At 38.1% G+C, this 22,635-nt stretch overlaps 2 protein-coding genes across 2 annotated transcripts; one reads left to right on the forward strand and one right to left on the reverse strand.

Annotated features, from left to right (window-relative positions):
* The first annotated feature begins 8,410 nt into the window (after nt 1-8,410).
* Nucleotides 8,411-13,765, forward strand: LOC107775419 (peptidyl-prolyl cis-trans isomerase CYP19-4). The gene is made up of 8 exons (XM_016595149.2): nt 8,411-8,662; nt 8,760-8,822; nt 8,953-9,028; nt 10,758-10,805; nt 10,906-10,929; nt 12,765-12,947; nt 13,100-13,175; nt 13,344-13,765. The coding sequence occupies exons 1-8, from the start codon at nt 8,582-8,584 to the stop codon at nt 13,477-13,479; spliced, it is 687 nt and encodes a 228-aa protein (XP_016450635.1). The 5' UTR covers nt 8,411-8,581; the 3' UTR covers nt 13,480-13,765.
* A 426-nt stretch (nt 13,766-14,191) lies between these two features.
* Nucleotides 14,192-14,659, reverse strand: LOC107775420 (protein ELF4-LIKE 3-like). The gene has a single exon (XM_016595150.2). The coding sequence runs from the start codon at nt 14,657-14,659 to the stop codon at nt 14,192-14,194; it is 468 nt and encodes a 155-aa protein (XP_016450636.1).
* Nucleotides 14,660-22,635: the final 7,976 nt, after the last annotated feature.

The following is a 22,635-nucleotide window of genomic DNA, read 5'->3' on the forward strand; positions in this document are numbered from 1 at the left end:
TTTCGCTCCCTGAAGCTGGTCGAATAAATCATCAATGCGAGGCAAATGATACTTGTTCTTAATTGTTACCTTGTTCAATTGCCTATAATCAATGCACATCCTCATAATGCCATCCTTTTTCTTCACAAATAGAACCGGCGCACCCTAATGTGACACACTAGGCCGAATGAACCCTTTATCAAGGAGTTCCTGAAGCTGCTCCTTTAATTCCTTCAACTCCGCTGGTGCCATACAATACGACAGAATAGAAATGGGCTGAGTGACCGGCACCAGGTTAATACCAAAATCAATATCCCTGTCCGATGGCATGCTTGGAAGGTCTGCAGGAAACACATCGGGAAAATCCCTCAAAACTAGAACAGAATCAATACTGGGAGTCTCAACACCGACATCCATCAAAAATGCTAGATACGAAAGATAACCCTTCCCAACCATACGCTGGGCTTTCAAGAATGAGATCACTCTACTGAGAACATAATCAGTCACACCTTGCCACTCGATCCGTGGCACACCCGGTATAGCCAATGTGACTGTCTTAGTATGACAATCCAGAACAGCACGACATGGAGATAGCCAATCATGCCCAAAATGACATTGAAATCCACCATACACAATAATAAAAGATCCACACGGGTCTCCAAACCCCCAATAGTCACCACACACGACCGGTACACATGGTCTACAACAATAGTATCGCCCACCGGGGTAGATACATCAATAGGTGAAGCAAGAAACTCATGGGGCATACCCAAATAACGAGTAAAATATGATGGCACATATGAAAAGGTGGAACCAGGATCAAATAATACAAAGACATCTCTATGGCAGACTGAAACAATACATGTAATAACAGCATATGAAGCAATAGCATCTGGTCTGCCTAGAAGTGCATAGAAACGGGCCTGACCGCCATCTGATCGACCTCCCCCTCTAGGGCGACCCCTAGCTGACTGACCTCCACCCCTAGCTGGCTGGGCAGGTGGTGGTGAAGTAACTGGCGCTGAAGCCGATGACTGACCCCTCTGATGAGATGAACTCACAAGACGACGAGGGAACTGCCTCCACATATGACCCATCTCACCACACTTATAACAACTCCCAGGTGTTGAAGAAGGGTACTGAAGGGAACTCCTCGCACCGGAGTGACTAGAAGATGCACTCGGCATAGAAGAACCCTGGACTGATGGAGCACGGGACGAACTCTGAGCTGGAAGGGCACTAAGTGATTACTGGACCTGATGAGAACTGTGAGAACCATGACCCGATGACACCCCACAATAACCTGGGCGAGGTGGCTGAGCATGCCTGAATGGACGGCCTCTACCGTGCTGAAATTGACCTCTTGAAGGAGTACCACTGTAACTACTAGATCCTCGAGGCCTCTTGGCCTCCCTCTCCTCTCGCTCCTGGCAACAAACAGATGTAATCTCACGGGTAATATCCACAACTTCCTCGAAAGTAGCACCAATCACCCTCTCCCTAGTCATGAGAATACGAAGCTGATAAGTGAGGCCATCAACAAACTTCCTAATCCTCTCTCTATCTGTCAGAACCATCCAAATAGCATGACGAGCTAACTTAGAGAACCTCATCTCGTACTGCGTCACAATCATCTCTCCCTGATGCAACCACTTAAACTCCCTACGCAGCTCCTCTTTGCGGGACTGCGACATATACTTCTCCAAAAAGAGAACAGAGAAATGCTTCTAGGTAAGGGGTACTGCACCAACAGGTTTATGCCTCTCAAAAGCCTCCCAGCAAGTGAAGGCAGCTCCCTAAAACTGATAAGTAGTGAAAGCGACCTCGCTGGTCTCCAGAATACCCACTGTACGAAGCATCCTCTGACACTTATCTAAGAAACCCTGGGCATCCTCGCCCTCTGCACTACTGAAGGTCGGAGGCTGCAGTCTATCAAACCTCTCCAACCTACGCTGCTCATCCTTCGGCATAGTAGGAACTACATAGTCCTGAGCAGCTGCAACCGGCTGGGCTAGATGTGCCCCCGACGTCTGAATTCCCTGCACGACTTGCTCAGGTGTGCGAGCGGCGGGAGTCTGATTGCCTCTCCCGGCCTGAGAAATAGTTGCGGCTATAGTGGCTGAAATCGCCCGAGCTAGGCCAGTGCAAACTGATAAGATTTGAGCCAAGGCCTCCTGAAGACCTGGAATCACAATAGGCACAGCTGGTGCTGCAGGAGCATCTATAACTAGGACCTGATCCTAAACTGTGGCAGCTGGTGGATCTGCAGGTGCTGCCCTAGCAGCTCTACCCCTACCATGACCACGGCTGCATCCTCGGCCTTTGGTGGCCACAGCCGGTGGTATTGGTGGTCGTCCATCCTAACCGGTAGCGCGTATACTCACCATCTATGAGAGAATAGAATAACAGAAGTTTAGTACTCAGATCAACAAATTCGCACGACAAGAATTTCAAGAATATTAAGTTTTTTTTCCTAAAGGTTTTGCAGCCTCTCGAGGATAAATACATACGTTTCCGTACCGATCCGCGAGACTCTACTAAACCTGCTCATGACTCATGAGACCTATGTAACCTAGGCTCTGATACCAACTTGTCACAACCCTAAACTCGGACCCGGTTGTGATGGCGCCTCTCGTGAAGACAAGGTCAGCCGACACTTCCCCTTTTCCAATTATTAACAATTAAGCATTTAGAAACAGTCTAAACATGAATAAATAAACCAAATTTTAAGCAAATGATAGTATATTATGTGGAATACAGCCCAAACACAGCCCGATACCGGGGTGTCACTAATCATGAGCATCGAACAAAGCGGAATACTCTAAATATATATAACTACAGAGTTTAATACAGAAACTAAGAATAGAAAGGAATAAGATAGGGAAGAGCTCCGGGCTGCGAACGCCAACAGCTACCTAGAGACTCCTCAGATCCACCTGAGCCAGAATGATCAGCACTCGGGAGCGGGACCAGATACGCATGAATCTGCATACATGGTGCAGGGAGTAACGTGAGTACTCCAAATCAGTGAGTAATAATCATAAATAAAGACTGAAAGCAGGAAATTACGTAAGGCACAAAAGCATGCTATAATGAAGTAGTAAAACCATTAAAAATAGTAAAACCAGTGAAAGATAGGTAAAAATCCTTAACTCAATTTAACTTCATGGAAAGCATTTTCAACAATTTAACAGGGAATTTACAGTAAATTATGAAAATAAACACATAAAGGTTAGCCCCTTGGGCACAATATCAACAAATTCGCCCCTCGGGCAACATCTCTGAACAATACCAGTCCCTTAGGCAATCACATAGAACAATACCAGCCCCTCGGGCTCAATCTCACATCACAATGGGTACCCGCGCTCACTGGGGGTGTACAGACTCTTGGAGGGGACCTTACGGCCCAAGCGCAATATCAAGCTACCTCGTAGCATCATCACTAGGCCCTCGGTCTCATATCAATCAAGCCACCTCGTGGCGTACATATCTCAGGCCCTCGGCCTCATAATCAGTATCAAATGTTCCCTCACAACATAGGCCCTCGGCCTTACTTAGTCAAAATCCTCACAAGCCACTCGGGCAATAGTAAAACATGATTCTCAGCCCAAAAATATCATTTAAAAGATCATGTAAGTGTTAAAACAGAGTAAACATGGCTGAGTACGAAAAACAGTAAAATATAACATGACTGAGTTCAAATATAAAGTCAAAACAGTGAGAAAATACCAGTAAAAATCCCCGAAGGGTTCAAATAGTTGGCACAAGGCCTAACTATGGCATTCAGCCCAGGTCATGATGATAACAAATAGATTTCAGTCAAATACGCGGTAAAATAGTCATCCGGGACGGACTAAGTCTCAATCCCCAATAGTGCACGACCCCACGCTCGTCATCAAGCATGTGCCTCACCTCAATATAGCACTATGATGTGCAATCCGGGGTTTCAAACCCTCAAAACATCATTTACAATCATTACTCACCTACCGGTCAAATCTCTAGCTCGCGACGCCTTTACCCCTCGAATCGGCCTCCAATCACATCGAATCTATTCAAAATCAGAACGAGGACATCAAAATATGCTAAGGGAATGAAGCCCAAGCAAAAATAATCAAAATATGACAAATCCCGAAATTACCAAAACCCGACCCTCAAGCCCACGTCTTGGAATTCGATAATTTTTACATCAATAGATTCCTTATCTCTCCACGAGTTCATACATATCAAAAGTTCTGAAATTCGACCTTAAATGGTCCTTCGAATCCTCAATCAAAGGTCTAAATTTCCAAGCCCTAGTTCTTCAATTTTTAACTTAATTTTCATGATTATTTAGGTGGAATTCACATTAGAATCGAGTTTTAAGTCCAGAATCTTACCTCCAAGTGATTCCCCTTGAATCCCTCTTCAATCCCCTTCAAAAAGCTCTAAAAACGACCAACAATGGAAGAAATAAACCCCACATTCGCGGACAAGACGACCTTTTAAACCTTCTGCCCAGGTCTTAATTTCCTTCTTCGCGAACGCGGTCAACGCCTCGCGTTCGCGAAGCACAAAAATTCTGTTGACCAAAACTCTTCTTCGCGAACGCGACCTCACCATCTCGAACGCGATGCCTCAGCTTCACCAACCTACGCGAACACGACCAAGCCTCTCGCGAACGCAATGCTTACCATTTCGGCCCTTCGCGAACGCAGGACTCCCTTTCGCGAACGCGAAGGCCAAACCTGACGCCTCCCTTTTAGACCCTTCGCGAACGCGAGGGTCCACTCGCGAACGCGAAGACCAAAACGCCTGCACCAGCTGAAACCAAATTCTGCAATTTTCTTAACTTAAAAATGATCCGTTCAACTCCTCGAAACTCACCCGAGACCCCCAAGACCTCAACCAAAGGCACCAACATATCCTAAAATCTTATTCAAACTTGTACAAATCTTCAAAACACCTCAAACAACATCAAATCAACCAAAACACATCAGATTCAAGCCTAAGTTTCCAAAATCTTCTAAATTACGCTTTTGATAAAAAACCCAACCAAACCACGTCCGAATGACCTGAAATTTTGCACACACATCCCAAATGACACGACGAAACTACTGCAACTCTCAGAATATCATTCCGACCCCTATATCAAAATCTCGCCTACCCACCGAAAATCACCACAATATCAACTTCACCAATTCAAGCCTAGATCTACTCCAAACCTCCAAAACTCATTTCGATTGCGCTCCTAAGTCCCAAATTACCTCCCAAAGCTATATGAACCATCAGAACTCACATCCGAGCCCTCTAACACATAAGTCAACATCCGATTGACTTTTCCAACTTAAGCTTCCTCAAAAGAGACTAAGTGTCTCAAACTTTACCAAAATCATTCCGGATTCGATCTGACCAATTCGATACCACATAACACAGATAAACAAAGCATGATGAAGCAGAAATGGAAAAAACGAAGCTGTAAATCATGAGACGACTGGCCGGGTCGTCACATTATCCTTCTTCTCTCATAGAATCGAACCATCTCTTTTTTCATTTTTCATGAGAGAACTTTGAAGTCTTATATGCTGAATCGAATTAATTATCTCAAATAATAAAAACTACTCCTATGATTCAAACTTAGAATTGCATTTCTAAGGAAATACTCTGCAATTTTTAATCATTGTCAAAGTAAAGTACACATAAAAATTCAAACCTAGAATCCCATATTATCACAAAAGAAATAGGTCTTCAAATCAAAACTAAAGATATTATTCAACGATGGACCCAAGAGCAATACCACAATAAAAAGATAAATATGAAGTTGAGTGTGTAGTAGTGCACACCAGTGAGATGCCATATTAATCAGCTACAAAGAATCACTAATTCTCCCACCAAAATGTATTAAACCCATCATTTTTTTTCTCTTCACAAATTCAGCAATAAAGAAATCTTCAATAATTCTTCTTTTCGAATCTTGATATTATCCTATGTATAAGTAATGCATAGAAAATAATGTCATTAGTAATGCCAAGGCTATTAATGCATGCATTAGTATGGTTAAAGATATAATTGTCCTTAAAGTCCCTTAAAGTTAGAGAATATGGAGGACATTTTTGTAAACAACTATTTTTCTTAAAAATTATGCAATGCATTATACTTTTAATACACCACACCAAACAGTAGATAAGAAATAATATATCTGCATAACTAATGCTTGCATTACTAACCCATGCATTATTAATACATACTTTACTAATACACCTTATCCCGCACTATTCTTATACACCCTACCAAATGACCCCTTTGTGGCGTAAACTTATCCTTCACAAGTAGTTGCCGTCGGCGTAACATTATCCATAGCAAGTTATTACCCTGCCAGCAATATAAGTAAGATATGCATATACACTTTTTAATTAAGTGACATGTATTTTGTTATGTTAAATCCATACATTTTGTCAAATCAAATGTTACCACACATTTTGTCAAAAGTAATAGGCCAAATACATGGACATCCCATTAAATTTGGCCCAATTTTTTATTTTGACACTTTAACTCAGCCTAGTTCCATTTTGACCCTTCAACCTCATTTCTTTTGTTCCACTTTGACACAAAAGCTGACTAAATTCCATATGTGATTTGCCTCACCCTTGTAGGCGCGTGAGAGCCATTTTTTAAGCCAAATTTCATACTCCCAATGTAGAGACAGATCCAGAATTTAAATCCTATGGATTCAATTTTAATGTTTTTAACATTGAACCCATTATATTTTTTAAAGTTATGGGTTTATATCTATTTTTTTTATAATTTTAATGAATTTTTACATACAAATTTTTACTCCGCGTCGAAAGTTATGGGTTCAGTTGAACCCGTAGTTATTACTGAAAATATATATAAAAAAATATTTTTTCCACGGGAGGGGCAGAAAAAATGAAAAAATAATAATTTGAAATTACAAAAAAAAAATCTGCGGGGGGTGGGGGTAGCAGCTGGGTATTTGTCCGTGCTGCATTTTTACTTGGGATAAAAGTTTTTGTGTCAAAGTGGAACAAAAGAACCCATTATATTTTTAAATGTTATGGGTTTATATCTATTTTTTTTTACAATTTTAATAAATTTTTACTCCGCGACGAAAGTTATGGGTTCAGTTGAACCCGTAGTTATTACTGAAAATATATAAAAAAAATTATTTTTTCCCCGGGATGTGAGCAGAAAAAACGGAAAAAATAATAATTTGAAATTAAAAAAAAAAGTAAATTTTTTTTTTGGGGGGTGGGGGGGACAATAGGGTGGGGGTAGCAGCTGGGTATTTGCACGCACTGCATTTTTACCTGGGAGAAAAAAATTTGTATCAAAGTGGAACAAAAGAAATGAGGGTGGAGGGCCAAAATGGAACAAGGTTGAGTTAAAGTGCCAAAATAAAAAATTGGGCCAAGTTTAATGGTCTGTATATATATTTGGCCAAAGTAATATAAATCCAAACACCATGCATAATATAAAAGGAAAAGATAGTACTAGTAATAAAATTGTACTAGGGAGATTAAAAAAGAAAAAGTAAAACAGAGAGGACCGAGGACGGATTCATGAATCATGATCAGTTTTTTAAAAGGTATTTTCGGGACGAGTATCGGGGCGAGGCGCACTAAAAATGCCTCGATGCGATGGTGTGGGGCGAAAGTTTTAAGAGGCGTACGCCCAGCAATTCAAGGCGTATGCTCGGGTGTTCGGGGTGTACGCCCAGGCGTCTGAGGCGCATTTTTGTATAGAGGCGTAAGCCCTATAGACTTTTTTAAATTAAAACAAAATTTGTTGAATAAGTCTTTCATATAATATCCAAATTTTCAAAAGTCAGCTTGTAATTACTCAAAAGTTTTAAAAAGGAACTCAAATGTATTAAATATAAAAGTCAAGACTTTTTGATTGAAGCCCTAATTTATGGTCTTTCCCAATTCCTTATCTTGTCCGCTAGTCTGATAAAATCTTCCAAAAGCAACGAATATTCAATTTTTTCTTACAAAATACACAGAGAATTTTATTCTCCTTCATAGCAGTAAGTTCAAAATTCAAATTGCAGATTAGTCATCCTTTTTGTTCCTCCATGTAGAAAATTTTATTTTTTTCGACTCAAGTTACTTGTAAGTAGCACATAATAGGTTGCTTTGACTAGTTTTTGTGGGGATGGAGCACATCTATATATATATATATATATATATATATATATATATATATATATTTCACATATTTATAGTTTTCTTTAATTTTTGTTTAATTTTACCTCTTTATAAATATTTATTGTAATTATATTATTTTATAAAATATTAAAAATTAAATATTTATGGAACTTGCGTTGCGTGCGTCGAGGCTTATATTTTGCTAAGACATATGTAAAACGCTTTCCCTACGCTCACGACTTATCATGACTAGGAGAAACAATGTGAAAACCTACCTGTTTTAAAATTGAGGGGGCTAAGTGGCCTGTTCTTAAACTTCAGGTGATACTCGGCAACTCCACAGGCCACAGCTAAGCTGGTGCTCTTTGATTTATAGTAAGATCGCGCGATCAAATTACAGTTTCAACGCTTTATTCCTCACTGCCAGCAGCACTGTGAAGACTGTTGAGGATAAGGAAATGGCGAATCCTAGAAACAAATTGTCTCCTTACCTTCTTATCTGGGTCTTGATTTTATCCGGAACCCTAATTTTCATTCTGGTAATTTCATCGTTCTTCTCTTTCTGGCTTGTTCTCTTTTCTCCTAACATTCCTTTTGAACTTCCTGTGTTCTTGATTATGTCGATTGTATTCTCAGAACCGGTTGGGTGATACCGGAGTCGCATCGGATAAAGACATTAAAATCGAGCAGAATGATGAGGTTCAATTTTGACTTTATAAAGTAGCATTTTACCGGCTTGATTTTGCTGAACTATAGCGTCTTGAATTAGTAATTGTTTAATTTTCAATTCACAAGATGAGCATACATTTCGTGATTATAATTGTTGTAGGCGAAACCATCAGAGGATTTGGAGCACGTGACGCATAAAGTGTACTTTGATGTCGAAATTAATGGAAAGCCTACAGGTATTTTCCTTTGTATGTATCTTTCTACAGTTATATATAGAAGAGAATAAAAAAGATGCCTTTCAGTTTGATCAAGTTTTATTGTTTGCTAAGAATAAGGTGTGCATACACACTACCCTCCCCATACCCCACTAGTGGAGAGTTCTTGGAGGGAGGGAGCCGAGGGTCTATCAGAAACAGACTCTCTATCCCAGGGTAGGGGTAAGGTCTGCGTACACACTACCTTCCCCAGACCCCACTTGTGGGATTATACTGGGGGTTGTTGTTGTAAGAATAAGGTGTAGTTCTGGATTACTCTCTTTTGTTTTTCCCAAAATAAAAAAAGTTCAGCGTAGGTTAGAAATGAGTAAATGGTAGATTATTCTTTCTGTCTATTTTGCTAGTATAATGAATTTCACATTGCGCCATACAACATTTTTCATGGATGGATTTGATGACTGAACAGTGGAAGCTACGTTTTATCCCTGGAGTATGCCTTCTAAATATACTAATGCTTTTACTCTGAACTTCTCTCCTTGTCATTTTTCTTTGTTTTTTATTGGGGAAGGGGGAGGGGATACTGGAAAGAGGAAGGGGATGGGATTTGATCCTTCAACCACATGGTGATAGTCGGACAGCCACAACCGACTGAGCTACCCGCTCATCCCGACTTCTCTCCTTGTCATTTTTCTTTGTTTTTTATTGGGGAAGGGGGAGGGGAAACTGGAAAGAGGAGGGGGATGGGATTTGATCCTTCAACCACATGGTGATGGTCGGACAGCCACAACCGACTGAGCTACCCGCTCATCCCGACTTCTCTCCTTGTCATTTCTAGCCAGAAACAAGAAAAAAGAAAAATGAAAGCTTATGAAATGAGAGAGGGAGCTATTATGTTTAAATGGATAGGGTCAATGTTTTAAGAATTTTATTGGAACTGGATAAGAATTGCATCATGATTTCATTCACCTCTTACATGATGTTGGAAGATGGAATCTCCATTGTCACTGAGCTGGAAATGTTGAGGTAGTATCCTCTTCCAGATTGGAGTTTAGTTAGCCTTCATGTCCATGTCTAGCATTTAGGGATGTTAGGTTGGTTGCATTAGCAAAGGTATTCCCTGCACAAAATTATATTAGTAACAGAAGTCAAATAAAATAAAACATCACTGCACAAAATAATGTAGTGTTTGGTGGGCCACTTAAATAATCTTGCATGACCAATACAAAGTTTGGTTGGCGGTGTTAAACTTAATACATGCATAACTTATGAGGAAATCTTGTATTATTTTATAGGGATATAACGTGGAATAAGAATACATATATTAGCAATACATAAGGTATCTAAATACATAAATGCTCTTAAACTTGGTAACTTGCATAACCTTCCATAAATTGTTGATCATTGCACAACAATTAGCTTGCAGCTTTATGGGGGTGAAAATTGTCACTAATTGCTCGAATAAGATCCCACATGCCTAATGCTTTAAATTGAGCAACTAACGACAGCATTGCCTCATATCGTCTTAACTCTTGAATATCATATAATTCTAATTGATATTATTTAAATTTTTGGTTCTTACCATGTTGTTCATAATACATACAATTCCAGATAAATATATTGTACTTAGAGCAGGTTTGTTAAAGATTGATAGATCTATTTCAGTTGTAATCATAGGTGGAAGAGTTTATTGTGATTTCTTTTGGTTTTCTTCTGAACTTGATCATTTAGATATTGATTGCTTTCCTTTTAGGTCGTATTGTCATGGGCCTCTTTGGGAAAATTGTCCCGAAGACAGCAGGTACTCCATCTTGTGCTGAATTATGTTGTCTCCTTTTGGCGTTGTACATTATCTTGTTAACTGTATTGATGAACTTGCTGTATGATTATTTTTTCTGCAGAAAACTTCAGAGCTCTTTGCACGGGTAGCCAAGTAACTTTTGTTCCCTCTTCTCATATTCATGCATTTAACTACTATTTCTCATTTAAATTATGAAAAAATTACAAGAAAATACACATGACTTCACACCATAACAAAAAATGGCCCATGTTTTTAAGTTTTACCCTACCTAGCCCATATTGTACATATTTTGAAAACACTGGCAAATTCAAAATCTGTATTTTTACAATCATTGCTTCTAAAAGCTATGGAGTTAAATATGTATTCTCATAACCATTGCTTTCACTCTCTCTTCTTCTCACATCTTCTACATATGCTTCGAGGGGCTGAGTATTTTCTGCTTCTCCCCCTGTGTCACTTGGTTGCAATGGAAGAAAATTAAAAAGTAGAAGTTCACCATTGGAGGCCATTCAAAGCTTTGCTTTCAAAAATATGATTTTTTGAGTTTGTTAGTTGTTTGGATTGGGTGTTGTTCCAATTGATTGCAAATATCAAAAGGAGTAAAAGATTTAAATTTGAAGTGATTTGGAGTAGATTTTAGCAATAGTTGAGTTAACTTTCAGAAAAGACGCAAGAAAGAAAACAAATTCAGTTTTTTGTATAATTTTGTATAATAGTGTATAAACACATTTTATACACTATTATACACTTTTATACACCTTTATATAAATGTCTGTAGACGAACTTCTTCCACGATTTCCAGGTGCAATTCTTGTTCAAAACTAGTCCAAATCTCCATTAAATAACTTCAAATTTTATATAGAGCCTCCTTATACTATTTCTAGCAAGTTTAAATAATACCCACTCCAAAATTCTCACGAAATCAAATTTGGAATTTAAACCCACATAATTAAGCTTGTTAAAAATCTAATTTTCACTATCCAAGTGGATTTGGTTATTGAACTAATACTTAAGTCACAGTTACTGATTCGAAAGTTAACTTAAAAGCTTGAGCAATCTTTTTTAAAAATTAAATAGTAATTTCAAGAACCTATTGGAGTTGAATGCTGAGTATTAGCCTATTATTTTTGGGCTAGTTGGTTGTAAATTGAAATATAAGCTATAAAATTGAAAAGCAGGGAGCCCAGTTGTTTTTATGTGAAATTTTCCCTTAAATTATCGAAAATGTATCATATTTGAGTTCCTTTTTTTCTGAGAGATTCAGATCCACTAGGGTACATTTTATCTGAACATCAAGTTACTAAGAGGATACTATTCTGGAAATTCTTAGAAATTTGTGCTCTCGGATAATTTGGCTAATTTCATTACTTTAGAAGTGAACGCAGCAGTGAAGTAAAAGCAATAACAAAGCTAGTTAGAGTGTGTTGGACAAAAACAAAAGAATACTTGTATTACATTTGAGGTGGAAGGAGAGACATCCTATACTGAAAAGGATTAAACTCATGTCCATGCTGTAATGTATGTTGGAGCCAAAAGCAGCTTCCTCTAATTGCCACAGGTCATTGCTGATGCAAAGGTCAAAATGCTTTTTCTTCCTTGACCAGTTTATTTCAAGAAACATCTACATTTGCATGAGGGTTTTTTGTTATCTATTTGTTACTGTGAGGTCCCTTTTTAGCATTTCATCTTCTCCTTACTATCTGTTATGGACATGGAGGAAAAAGGAAACCATCACCTGAGAGGGAGAATCATACTGCTTGCTAGCCCTTTAGTGGGTCTTATGGCTAGACTGACGTTAGACAAGGAGGGTTTTAAAGTAGATGTTAAGCAATTCCCCCAGATGGAAAATAAATGCATAAAGATGGTGAAGCCTCACCACCTTTCTACTGCGCTAGCATCTACTATGCACACTAATACTAAACTTACCAGTCTGGCAAACATTTATCACTCAACTTGTAGGGGAAAAAGGAACTGGGAAGGCTGGCAAGCCTCTCCATTACAAAGGTAGCACTTTCCACAGGATCATACCGAGCTTCATGATCCAGGGAGGCGATTTCACTCGTGGTGATGGGCGAGGTGGAGAATCTATATATGGTGAAAGCTTTGCAGATGAAAACTTTGATCTAAAACACACTGAACCTGGTGAGATTTGACTTTTCAATAGTAATTAGTTGTTGCCTTCTTTTGTTTCTTTTGTGTTTTATTCAGTGGTGCCATATGCACTTTCCATAATGGGAAGTGTTTTTGACAAGAATGGTTTTTCATCTACTGATAGACCTTTGTTTTTGGAAAAGGTATTCTGTCAATGGCAAATGCTGGACCGGACACCAATGGGTCTCAATTCTTTATCACAACTGTAACCACTGGCTGGTATTCAACTAAGTCCTTGCTTTTGTGCAACTTATCTACTACTCAACTTTTAATTTGCTTGGCCTTAAATTGTTTTCTGTGTTGCACTCCATGTTGGTTGTATACGAGTCACGCATATACTGAATTTTGGGTCACCTTTTAAAATGTTTACTTCCGTTCCATGGTTAGGTTGGATGGGCATCATGTTGTCTTTGGCAAGGTGCTGTCTGGGATGGATGTTGTCTACAAAATTGAAGCAGAAGGGAGAGGAAGTGGAACACCGAAAAGCAAAGTCATAATATCAAATAGCGGTGAACTACCTTAATGATCCAACTTTCCATGTATCAAAACACCTCAGATGTTTGATAATGCTTGCCCTCGAGCAAAGTCAGTTTCATATGCTGTCAAGAAATCTGTTATGGGACTATTGCGGCTTGTAAAGTTAAACCAACCCTCTTGAAAGAGGATCACGACTGCTGCTTAGAATAGACAGGGCTCGTTTTATTAAAATATTTATAAAACCTTTGCTTCTATATGTATTTCATAAAAGATTTTGAATGAATTCTTGGTAATATATACCAGAGGTATATTGAAAGTTCCTTTCGTTCTTATCTTTGTTACGAATGAAACTTTTGCACTGGTATCATGATTCTGCCAAACAAAGTGCTACTCATTCATTGTGCTGGAGGTTGCCAACCAATGTTACCAAATTCACGCAGCGTAGACAAGTAGCTTCAATGAATCATTCTTCAAGACTGTACTAGCAGTACCAGATGATTTTAAGTAATACATGCTCAAGCCTTAATAAGAGTTTAGAACAAACTTGCTCTTATTACTAATGTTTAATACAAACTATGTTCTCGTTTTTTCATCTCCAAAATAGGTATGTAAATGATTTCTAGATAACAGAGCAACATCAGGTAGTGACACAACGCGCAGCTCGGCAGACATTGAGAGCGTTATTCGTGATATTAACTAGCTAGAAACTAGGATTAAAAGGAAGTTAAAAAATTTATGGTAGAAAATTTAGAGAAGCCTCATAGGTGTCTCTGGTCGTTGTTGTTCTCATCTCCAATGGCATCGTTTCCCTGATGAAACACGGTGGAGAAATTGGTGGATAGATCAGAATAAAGAGAAACGACCTTGGAAATGTTGCCATTAAGCTCCTGAATCAGACCCACGTTCTGCACCATATTGTTATGCGATCTCGCCTGATGATTCTCGTTGACCTGCTGAATCAACAATCTGTTCCGATCCAGTACCGACTGCACTTGCCGGAATCTGTTGGAGAAGTCGTTCCACATCTCGGAGTTGTCTTCCTCCATACTGCCGTCTGCGTTCTCGTCCCTGTGCTCGTCGGTGTTATACGCTTCAACGGCAGAGCTATTACCGCCGCGTCGGCGCCGGCGGTCGTTAGTCGAGGCAGTGGTGGTAGTTGGAACGTTAAGTGATTGAGCTTTGGCTAGGGTTTGACGACGGCGTTTGAGGTTTGAAGTTTCTTCCATGCTGAATTCAACTGCTGATTAACAATAACTACATAATATAATCAGCACTAATTTGTGTCATAAATACATATGCTCTGTTTTCTGGGGAGGTGTAGATAGAAAAGTGCATACATATCTTCTGCAGATTAGATTTTTTTCATCCTCATTTCCGTATGCTTGTGGCAGCTCACAGAGATGACTAACCATGATGTGACACTGCTCATTCACGCGATATCGTTGAACGTTGATTTTGTGAACAAGGACAGAGAAGATAGAGGGTGAAGGATTGAATAGCACGCGCATAATAAGAGAGTTGGTGTAAGTTTGAGGCGAAAATATCTTATCATGGAGGATTATTGGACGGCATTAAAATAATGAAAAAGTGCAAAAGGTCGCAATTTGAAATGTTTGCTTGGGAATCAAAGTAGAAATATCTACCGGGGAGGTGTACTCTTTTTCCTCCCATATTGACCATAGCTTTTCTTGTGCTTTTTCTTTTTCTGTGTCTGTCAATTTTAATTTGAAAGGTGCATTGTAAGAATAAATATTCTGAAGTTAAATATTAACAAGAAAATTGTTGTTGGTGTTTATCACCCAAATTCGAGGAAGATGATACCAGACTCAACTAGACAAATGATAATGAGCCTTCATGAAGTATGTGCTAGCGCAAAATGAGACAAGATTTTGGATCAAGGATTCTTCCGGGCTCAACCCATTATGAAAAACGAAGGGGTCATGTCCAGGATACAGGGATGAGCATAAAATCCGAAAAATCGAATTCCGAACCGAACCAAATTAATTCGGTATTTCGGTTTCGGTTTTTTCGGTATTTCGGTCTAATTCGATATTGAAATTTCGGTATTTCGGTACGGTCCTCGGTATTAGAAATTTGAAATTTCGGTATACCAAAATACCGAAATACCGATTTTTTTAAAAACATTTTCTTATATTGCCCCAGTCCAGTCCACTTCCCGTGTGTCCCACAGCCCATCGCCCTGCCCACTTAAAATAATTTTAATTCCAAGTTTCCAACAGCCCATCGCCCTCCCTAGCCCACTCTAGTCTCTAAAGTCTAAAGATTTGAGCAATTACCATATACATATTAGACCTTCTATAAATGAATAGTAGCTTCTTTATCTTTTCGGGATATAATTAATCTAGACGTGTCCATTATAAATTAATAGTAATTCTTCGTGTTAAGTTACAGGAAAAGATATATACATAAGAATTAAGATAATGTATTATTTATGCTGGGAAAGGAAGGAGGTGTCAACCTTTTAAAGATTAATTTTATTAATATGTCCTTTGTTTTTAGGTAATTTTAATTCCACGTACTCGTGTGCTTGGATATACCCACTTAAAAAGATTGATATGATCAGTTCTTACTTCTTGGCCTATGAGTTACAGGGTCAATTCCGAATTTCCGATTTGCAGAAGTTTCTTTCTCAAATGAGTATTCCAGTAATTTCTCAAACAAATTCTGTTTTACAGTCTTTACTCTTTAATATTAAACCGAAACCGTACCGAAACCATACCAAACCAAAATAACAAATACCGAACCGTACCGAAATATTTTGGTACGGTATTTGGTATACACAATTGATAAACCGAATACCGAACCGAAATACCGAACGCCCACCCCTACCAGAATATACCTTCAAGGAACTGTCGGACTTGGAATAAGCATGGTGGAAATGACACCAATAGACACTTTTAAATATGTTGTTTAAAATATATTCACAATTTACAATAAATTTAAAAGATTAGCCAATTCGCTCAAATTTCAGGACATAATGTCCTCAAGTTCAAATTTAAGACACCGTGTCCTAAAGTTCGAAAATTGTGTCCAAAAATTCGAATATTATGTCCTGAATTTTAAATTAGCAGTTCAGAGATTCAGGACACTTAGTCATGAATAGCAAATTAACAGTTCAGAAATTCAAAGTGTCCTGAATTTCGTAGCAACTCAAAAAGTTAGGACACTAAGTCCTGAATTCCAAATTAGCAGTTAAAAAATTCAGGATACTTAGTCATAAAGTTTGAGTGAATTAATTAATCTTTAAATATATTGTAAATTGTTAATATATTTTAAATAATAGACTTAAGGGTGGCTACTAGTGCACTTCACTTTTTACCAAGCCGTCAGAAGGTTTTAAATGTGAAGGACTTTAATTGATAATCGCTTTCCACAACACATATATGTCTTCTCTTTACTATACAATTGCTCATCAGGCAACATCAATCTAAGTCATACACAAGATTTACTAAAAATTTTCAATAAATACTTTTGGCTGGTATCATATGCTTATCTCGTGCATACCAATATTTTCTTGCTTTGATTTCCCTAAGAGTTAGAGGGGAAAACACGGAATGACAGAAGTAAAGTAAAACTATGAAGAGATGATTTTATCCTTGACCTCTTATTACATGAAAGAGCGAAGGTTCGCTGACCAGATTTTCCTGTACTCGACGTAACTCCACCATACTCCTTACTACACAATAATGTACGAAACAACTCAATTTCAACCACAAATATCTGAATCATAAAAGCCTATTTGAATCATAAAAGCCTAGAAGATGTGATTTCTCATAGAATTATAAACTTACATGATATGTCTTCTTTGATTTGTCTACCCTAGGCTTTCTGTCTTGTCACAAAAATTCTTCTTGCACGTCCTCCGAAAGACCTTATTTGCAGCGGGTGGTCTTCCCAACTCCTGAGAAAAGAAAAACTTACAAAGAGATCGACTTCACTTTAAAACAACATAAAAAATTCAAAAATACAAGGTAAATTAATTTCAAAACATATCATTGAGATTGAATACCAAATCATGTGCCTCTTACGTGTCCTCGCTTTGATAAAACCTATGGTGCACAAAAAATCACTTTGTTCAATTGCTTGAAACCTAATTTTGTATCTCACACCACTTACCCAGGTTGTGTGATGCTTCTTTTTATTTTATAAATTAGTGAATTTAAATCGTACATTTCTAGATACATAAATTTTGGGTCCACCAATTTATGAAATAAAAAAGTATCACGCAACTTGTATAAGATGTGTGAAGAACAAAGTATACTTCTTTTTTGTTAAAACCTTTCAATGATCATGCTGAACAAGTCAATCCTATATTTGCTCCACAATCTATTGGGTTCTCTATTCCTAATTTGGAGCATGCCGGAGCTAAATGTAAATCTAGTTTTTGAATTTTATGGAATCGAGTATGGGATGCTACCATAACTCATTTGATTTACTGGATTCCAAAATAATTTTTGTATTTGTTTACTAATTTTTTTTAACATACGCATCTAAGTCATTACCAACACCATACATCCACTCTGGCCGGAGCAACTCGAAGAGTTGATTTATAGATTGGACGCGAAAAATAGTCCACATATTTTCTCTTATTCTCATAAAATCACTACATATTCTGAGCTTTCAAGCTCAAAAAGAGCACCAATCCTATCATTATTAACAAATTGAAGAAGAAAATTGCATGAGCAATAAAAAGACTCTTGCAAATTCTTTCCTCAAACCCTTATGACCAGAATAAATCCAATTATACATTTATCTAGAAGACTATGACAATCCATCGTATTAGTGATATTATCTGTTTTGGACTCGACTTGCACAATTTTATAGTGACATTAAGACTAAGGTTTGCTTCCTTATTGTAACGACCAATCTATATTTGATCTCCGTTCACCTATTTAAGACTCTCCGTATGTGCTTTTACTGTTTTATAACTTGCGGGGATGATTGGTTTGGTTTTGGGAAGATCTTGGAGTGAATTGCAACACTTAGTTCCATAGTTGGAAGCTTAAGTTGTAAGAGTTGACCAAGGTTTGAATTTTATGTAGATGATCTTGGATTGTTATTTGATGGTTCCGATAGGTTCGTATGATAATTTTGGACTTAGACGAATGTCCAAATTTGCATTTGGAGGTTCCTGGGATGTTTTGGCTCTAGTTGTCGAAAGTTGAAAATTTGAAGGTTTGAAAAGTTCATAGGTTTGACCGGGAGTTGACTTTAATAATATCGAGTTCAGATTATTATTCCGAGACTTGAAATATATTTATTATGTCATTTGGAACTTATGTGTAAAGTTTGGATGTAATCCGGATTGGTTAGACATGAATCAAATGCTTGGTTGAAAATTTAGAAGCTTATGAACTTAAGAGAAGTTCAATTTGTGGTTTGATTGTTGATTCATAAATGTGATGATCTCATATGTGTTTGTAGGCTTCGGTGAGGTTTGGGTTGTATTTACGGATTTGTTAGTATGTTTGTATGGGGTCTTGGGTGACTGGGGTGAGTTTTGGACTATGTGAGCTATTATGCATGCTAGAAATCATGTCTAGGATATCTATTTATCTGTTTGAGATATGATAAAGCTATTTTTGCTATATTGAACTATTTGCCTTAGCCGTAGTCATATTTATCAGTCATGATATTATCTGTGCATTTTTTATATGTTATCTCACATGTTGATAGTGTCTTTGTGCGTGTGACATTGGTTTGAGCTGAGTTGTAGTATGTCAGTATTTTCCGTACGGTAATTTGATTATGGTATTGTGAGACGTGGGCATATTGAGACTTGATGATATCGAAGACTGATTTCGGGCCATAAAGCCATGTTGATATTGACTGTGAAGTGGTGCCTGCATCAAGGCCCCATATTGGGCTAAGTGGAATTGATGGTTGAGTGTTGGTATTGATCGTGAGGTGACGCTTGTGCCAGGCCCCATATTGGGCTGAGTGATATCGATTGTTGATGTCATGGCCAAAAATTCCAACTAATCGGAGTCGTGATGGTGCCTTACACTGCTTGCCAGATAAGCCAACAAATAATAGAAAAACATGAAAGAACCGCAATAAATGACTAACAACAGGATAATAACATAGCATAAAAGCAACTCGAAGATATACCTAATAAGTTTAAAACCAACATTTAACACAAACCATCCTAAGACGTGGAGTCACAAGTACATGAGCTACTAGAATTTACTAAATACATTATTTTGAAAGAAATGCAACACTGTACGAAGAATAGAAATAGTATAATAGAAACAAGAAAATGACTCAAGGCATGCGAACGAAATGCAGCTCTATCTCGGATCACCTGCCCGATATTCGCTAAGTACCTCTCAGACTCTACTGGTACCAATATCCGGATCTACACAAGAAGTGCAGAAGTTTAGTATGAGTACAACCGATCCAATATACTCAGTAAGTGTCGAGCCTAACTCCGATGAGGCAGTGACAAGACTAAGACTAGACACCTACAATAAACCTGTAATAACATGTAAAGTATCAAATATGATAATGGGATAACAAGTAAAAGACATAGCAAGTCCACAAGTAAATTGCTTAAATGGGAAAGTAAAGCAAAGTGTCATTGAGTAAGCCTCAACTTGTAATATTTCAATAACTCTGATCAACCTTTCAAAAGTAAATAATAAAGCTAGAAAGCCAACTCCACATTCCGAATATTAAGGTAAATAACAATGAAATCAATAGAACTGCACGACATCATCCTTCGTAGTTTCACTCTCATCCACACATAATAATATAATAACAAGAACGGAAACACTTTTCGTGCATAGCCTCACTTCCACTCAAGCATGGAAGCACCCTTCGTGTATAACCCTACTTTTACTCAAGCACGTAAACACCCTTTGTACAATGATATCAATATATGAATAAGGCACGGAAACACCCTTCATGTACAATCTCTCATCATCACAAGCGCGACAATACCCTTCGTGCATTTCACTCTTCCTCACGTCCGAAATCACGATATAAATCTATCAGAGCCATCAAAATACTGTTTTGGGGTCGTTTTCACAAACGTCAAAGTTTGGTCAATATTTCTAATTTAAACTTCTAAGTTAACAATCAAAGGGTCTGAATTAACCCGAAAGCTTCGCGAAACGAAATTAACCAACCTCGAAAGTCATAAAATCATAAACACACATGTGAGAAGCATAAAAAAGGGTAACGGGGCGCAACTACACAAAATGACCGATCGGGTCGTTACATGGTGCCACAGGAAATGCACTAGCTTGAGCCATACTCTCCATAGGCCAACTATATGGATAAAGGCATTATAAAGCATTGAGGTAGCAATGAACCCCTCTGGTACCTGAGCCGATCCTACTGGCTTAACCTGATCTGGAACCTCATCATCCTGCTGTATCTAATACTCGATAGACTGTGCTACTACACATGCTCTAGGTTGAGCTCTGCATCTATCTCGGCCTCTGCCCTTGCCTTGGCCCCTAACCTTGGTAGTGGCTGCAACCTGGGGATCTAGCTCCTGGTCAGCGACGGATGAAGCACATCTCCTCACCATTTGTAAGAGAATGAGAGAAGAGAGATTCAAAACGCACGATAGAACAATGTTGCATGATAGAGAAAGAAAGAAAGTGAAGTTTCCTAAAGCCTTATAGCATCTGGAAGATAAGTACAGACATCTCCGTATCGATCCTCAAGACTCTGCTAAGCTTGCTCATGACTCGTGAGACCTACGCAACCTAGGGCTCTGATACCAACTTGTCACAACCCAAATCCCAACCAATCAAGGTCATGATGGCACCTAACGCCACATGCTAGGAAAACCAACACACTATAGAAAAACACGAAAGAAATGCAATAAATAACTAACAACAAGATAATAACATAGCGTAAAAGCAACTTGGAGATATACATAATAAGTCTAAAACCAACATCTAATGCAAACCATCTCAAAATGTGGAGTCACAAGTACATGATCTACTAGAGTTTACTAAATAAATTAATTTATAAGAAATATAACACTGTCTGAAAAATTGAAACAATACAATAGAAATAAGAAGATGACTCAAGGCCTGCGATGGAATACAGCTCTATCTCGAATCACTTGCCCGGTATTCGCATAGCACCGTTAGGACTCTGCTGATACTGATGTCCGGATCTGCACAAGAAGTGCAGAAGATAAGTATGAGTACAACTGACCCAATATACTCAGTAAGTGTCGAGTCTAAATCTAACAAGGTAGCGACGAGGCTAAGACAAAATACCTACAATAAACCTATGCTTTTTATATATCAAGAAGTAACAAAATAACATGTAAAGTATCAAGTATAATAATGGGATAACAACAAGTAAAAGTGATAACAAGTACACGAGTAAAGTGCTTAAATGGGAAAGTAAAGTAAAATGCCACCGAATAAGCCTCAACTTGTAATATTTCAACAACTTTGAACAAGCTTTTCAAAAGTAAATAATGAAGCCACAAAGCCAAGTCCACATTCCGAATATCAAGGTAAATAGCAATGAAATCAACAAAACTGCATGACATCACCATTCATGCTTTTACTCTCATCCTCACATAATAATATAATAACAAGCACGAAAACACCCTTTGTGTATAGCCTCACTTTCACTCAGACACGGAAACACCCTTCGTGCGATGATATCATTATATGAATAAGGCACAGAAGCACCTATCGTGCACAATCTCTCATCCTTACAATCACGGCAACACCCTTCATGTATTTCACTCTTCCTCAAGAGCATGACAACACCCTTCGGGCATTTCACTCTTCCTTACCAAGCATCACATACAACATAATAACAAGCACGGTGGGAAGTAAGTTCAACATCAATAATAGAATTTTAACACAACTAATCATATGAAAATCTTCCAACAATTTAGCACCAACAACCAATCGAAATTCAACGATACCAACTGTTACGCCCCACAATATTATGTTGATATTACGTCCCGTAGTATTATATTACGATGATGTTACGTCCTTCAGTATTATATTATGATAATGTTACGCCTTGCAGTATTACATTACGATGATGTTACGCTTTGCAGTATTAAACTACGACGATGTTGCACCCTGTAGTATTGTACATTGAATTTGTCGTAATGTAATTGACATCAGTCCAAGGAAAAGATTATTTGAAGATTATAAGGATTATGCTATTTCAAACAAGTGATGAGTAA

The sequence above is a fragment of the Nicotiana tabacum genome, chromosome 6 (genome assembly GCF_000715075.1).
Source record: "Nicotiana tabacum cultivar K326 chromosome 6, ASM71507v2, whole genome shotgun sequence".
NCBI lineage: Eukaryota > Viridiplantae > Streptophyta > Magnoliopsida > Solanales > Solanaceae > Nicotiana > Nicotiana tabacum.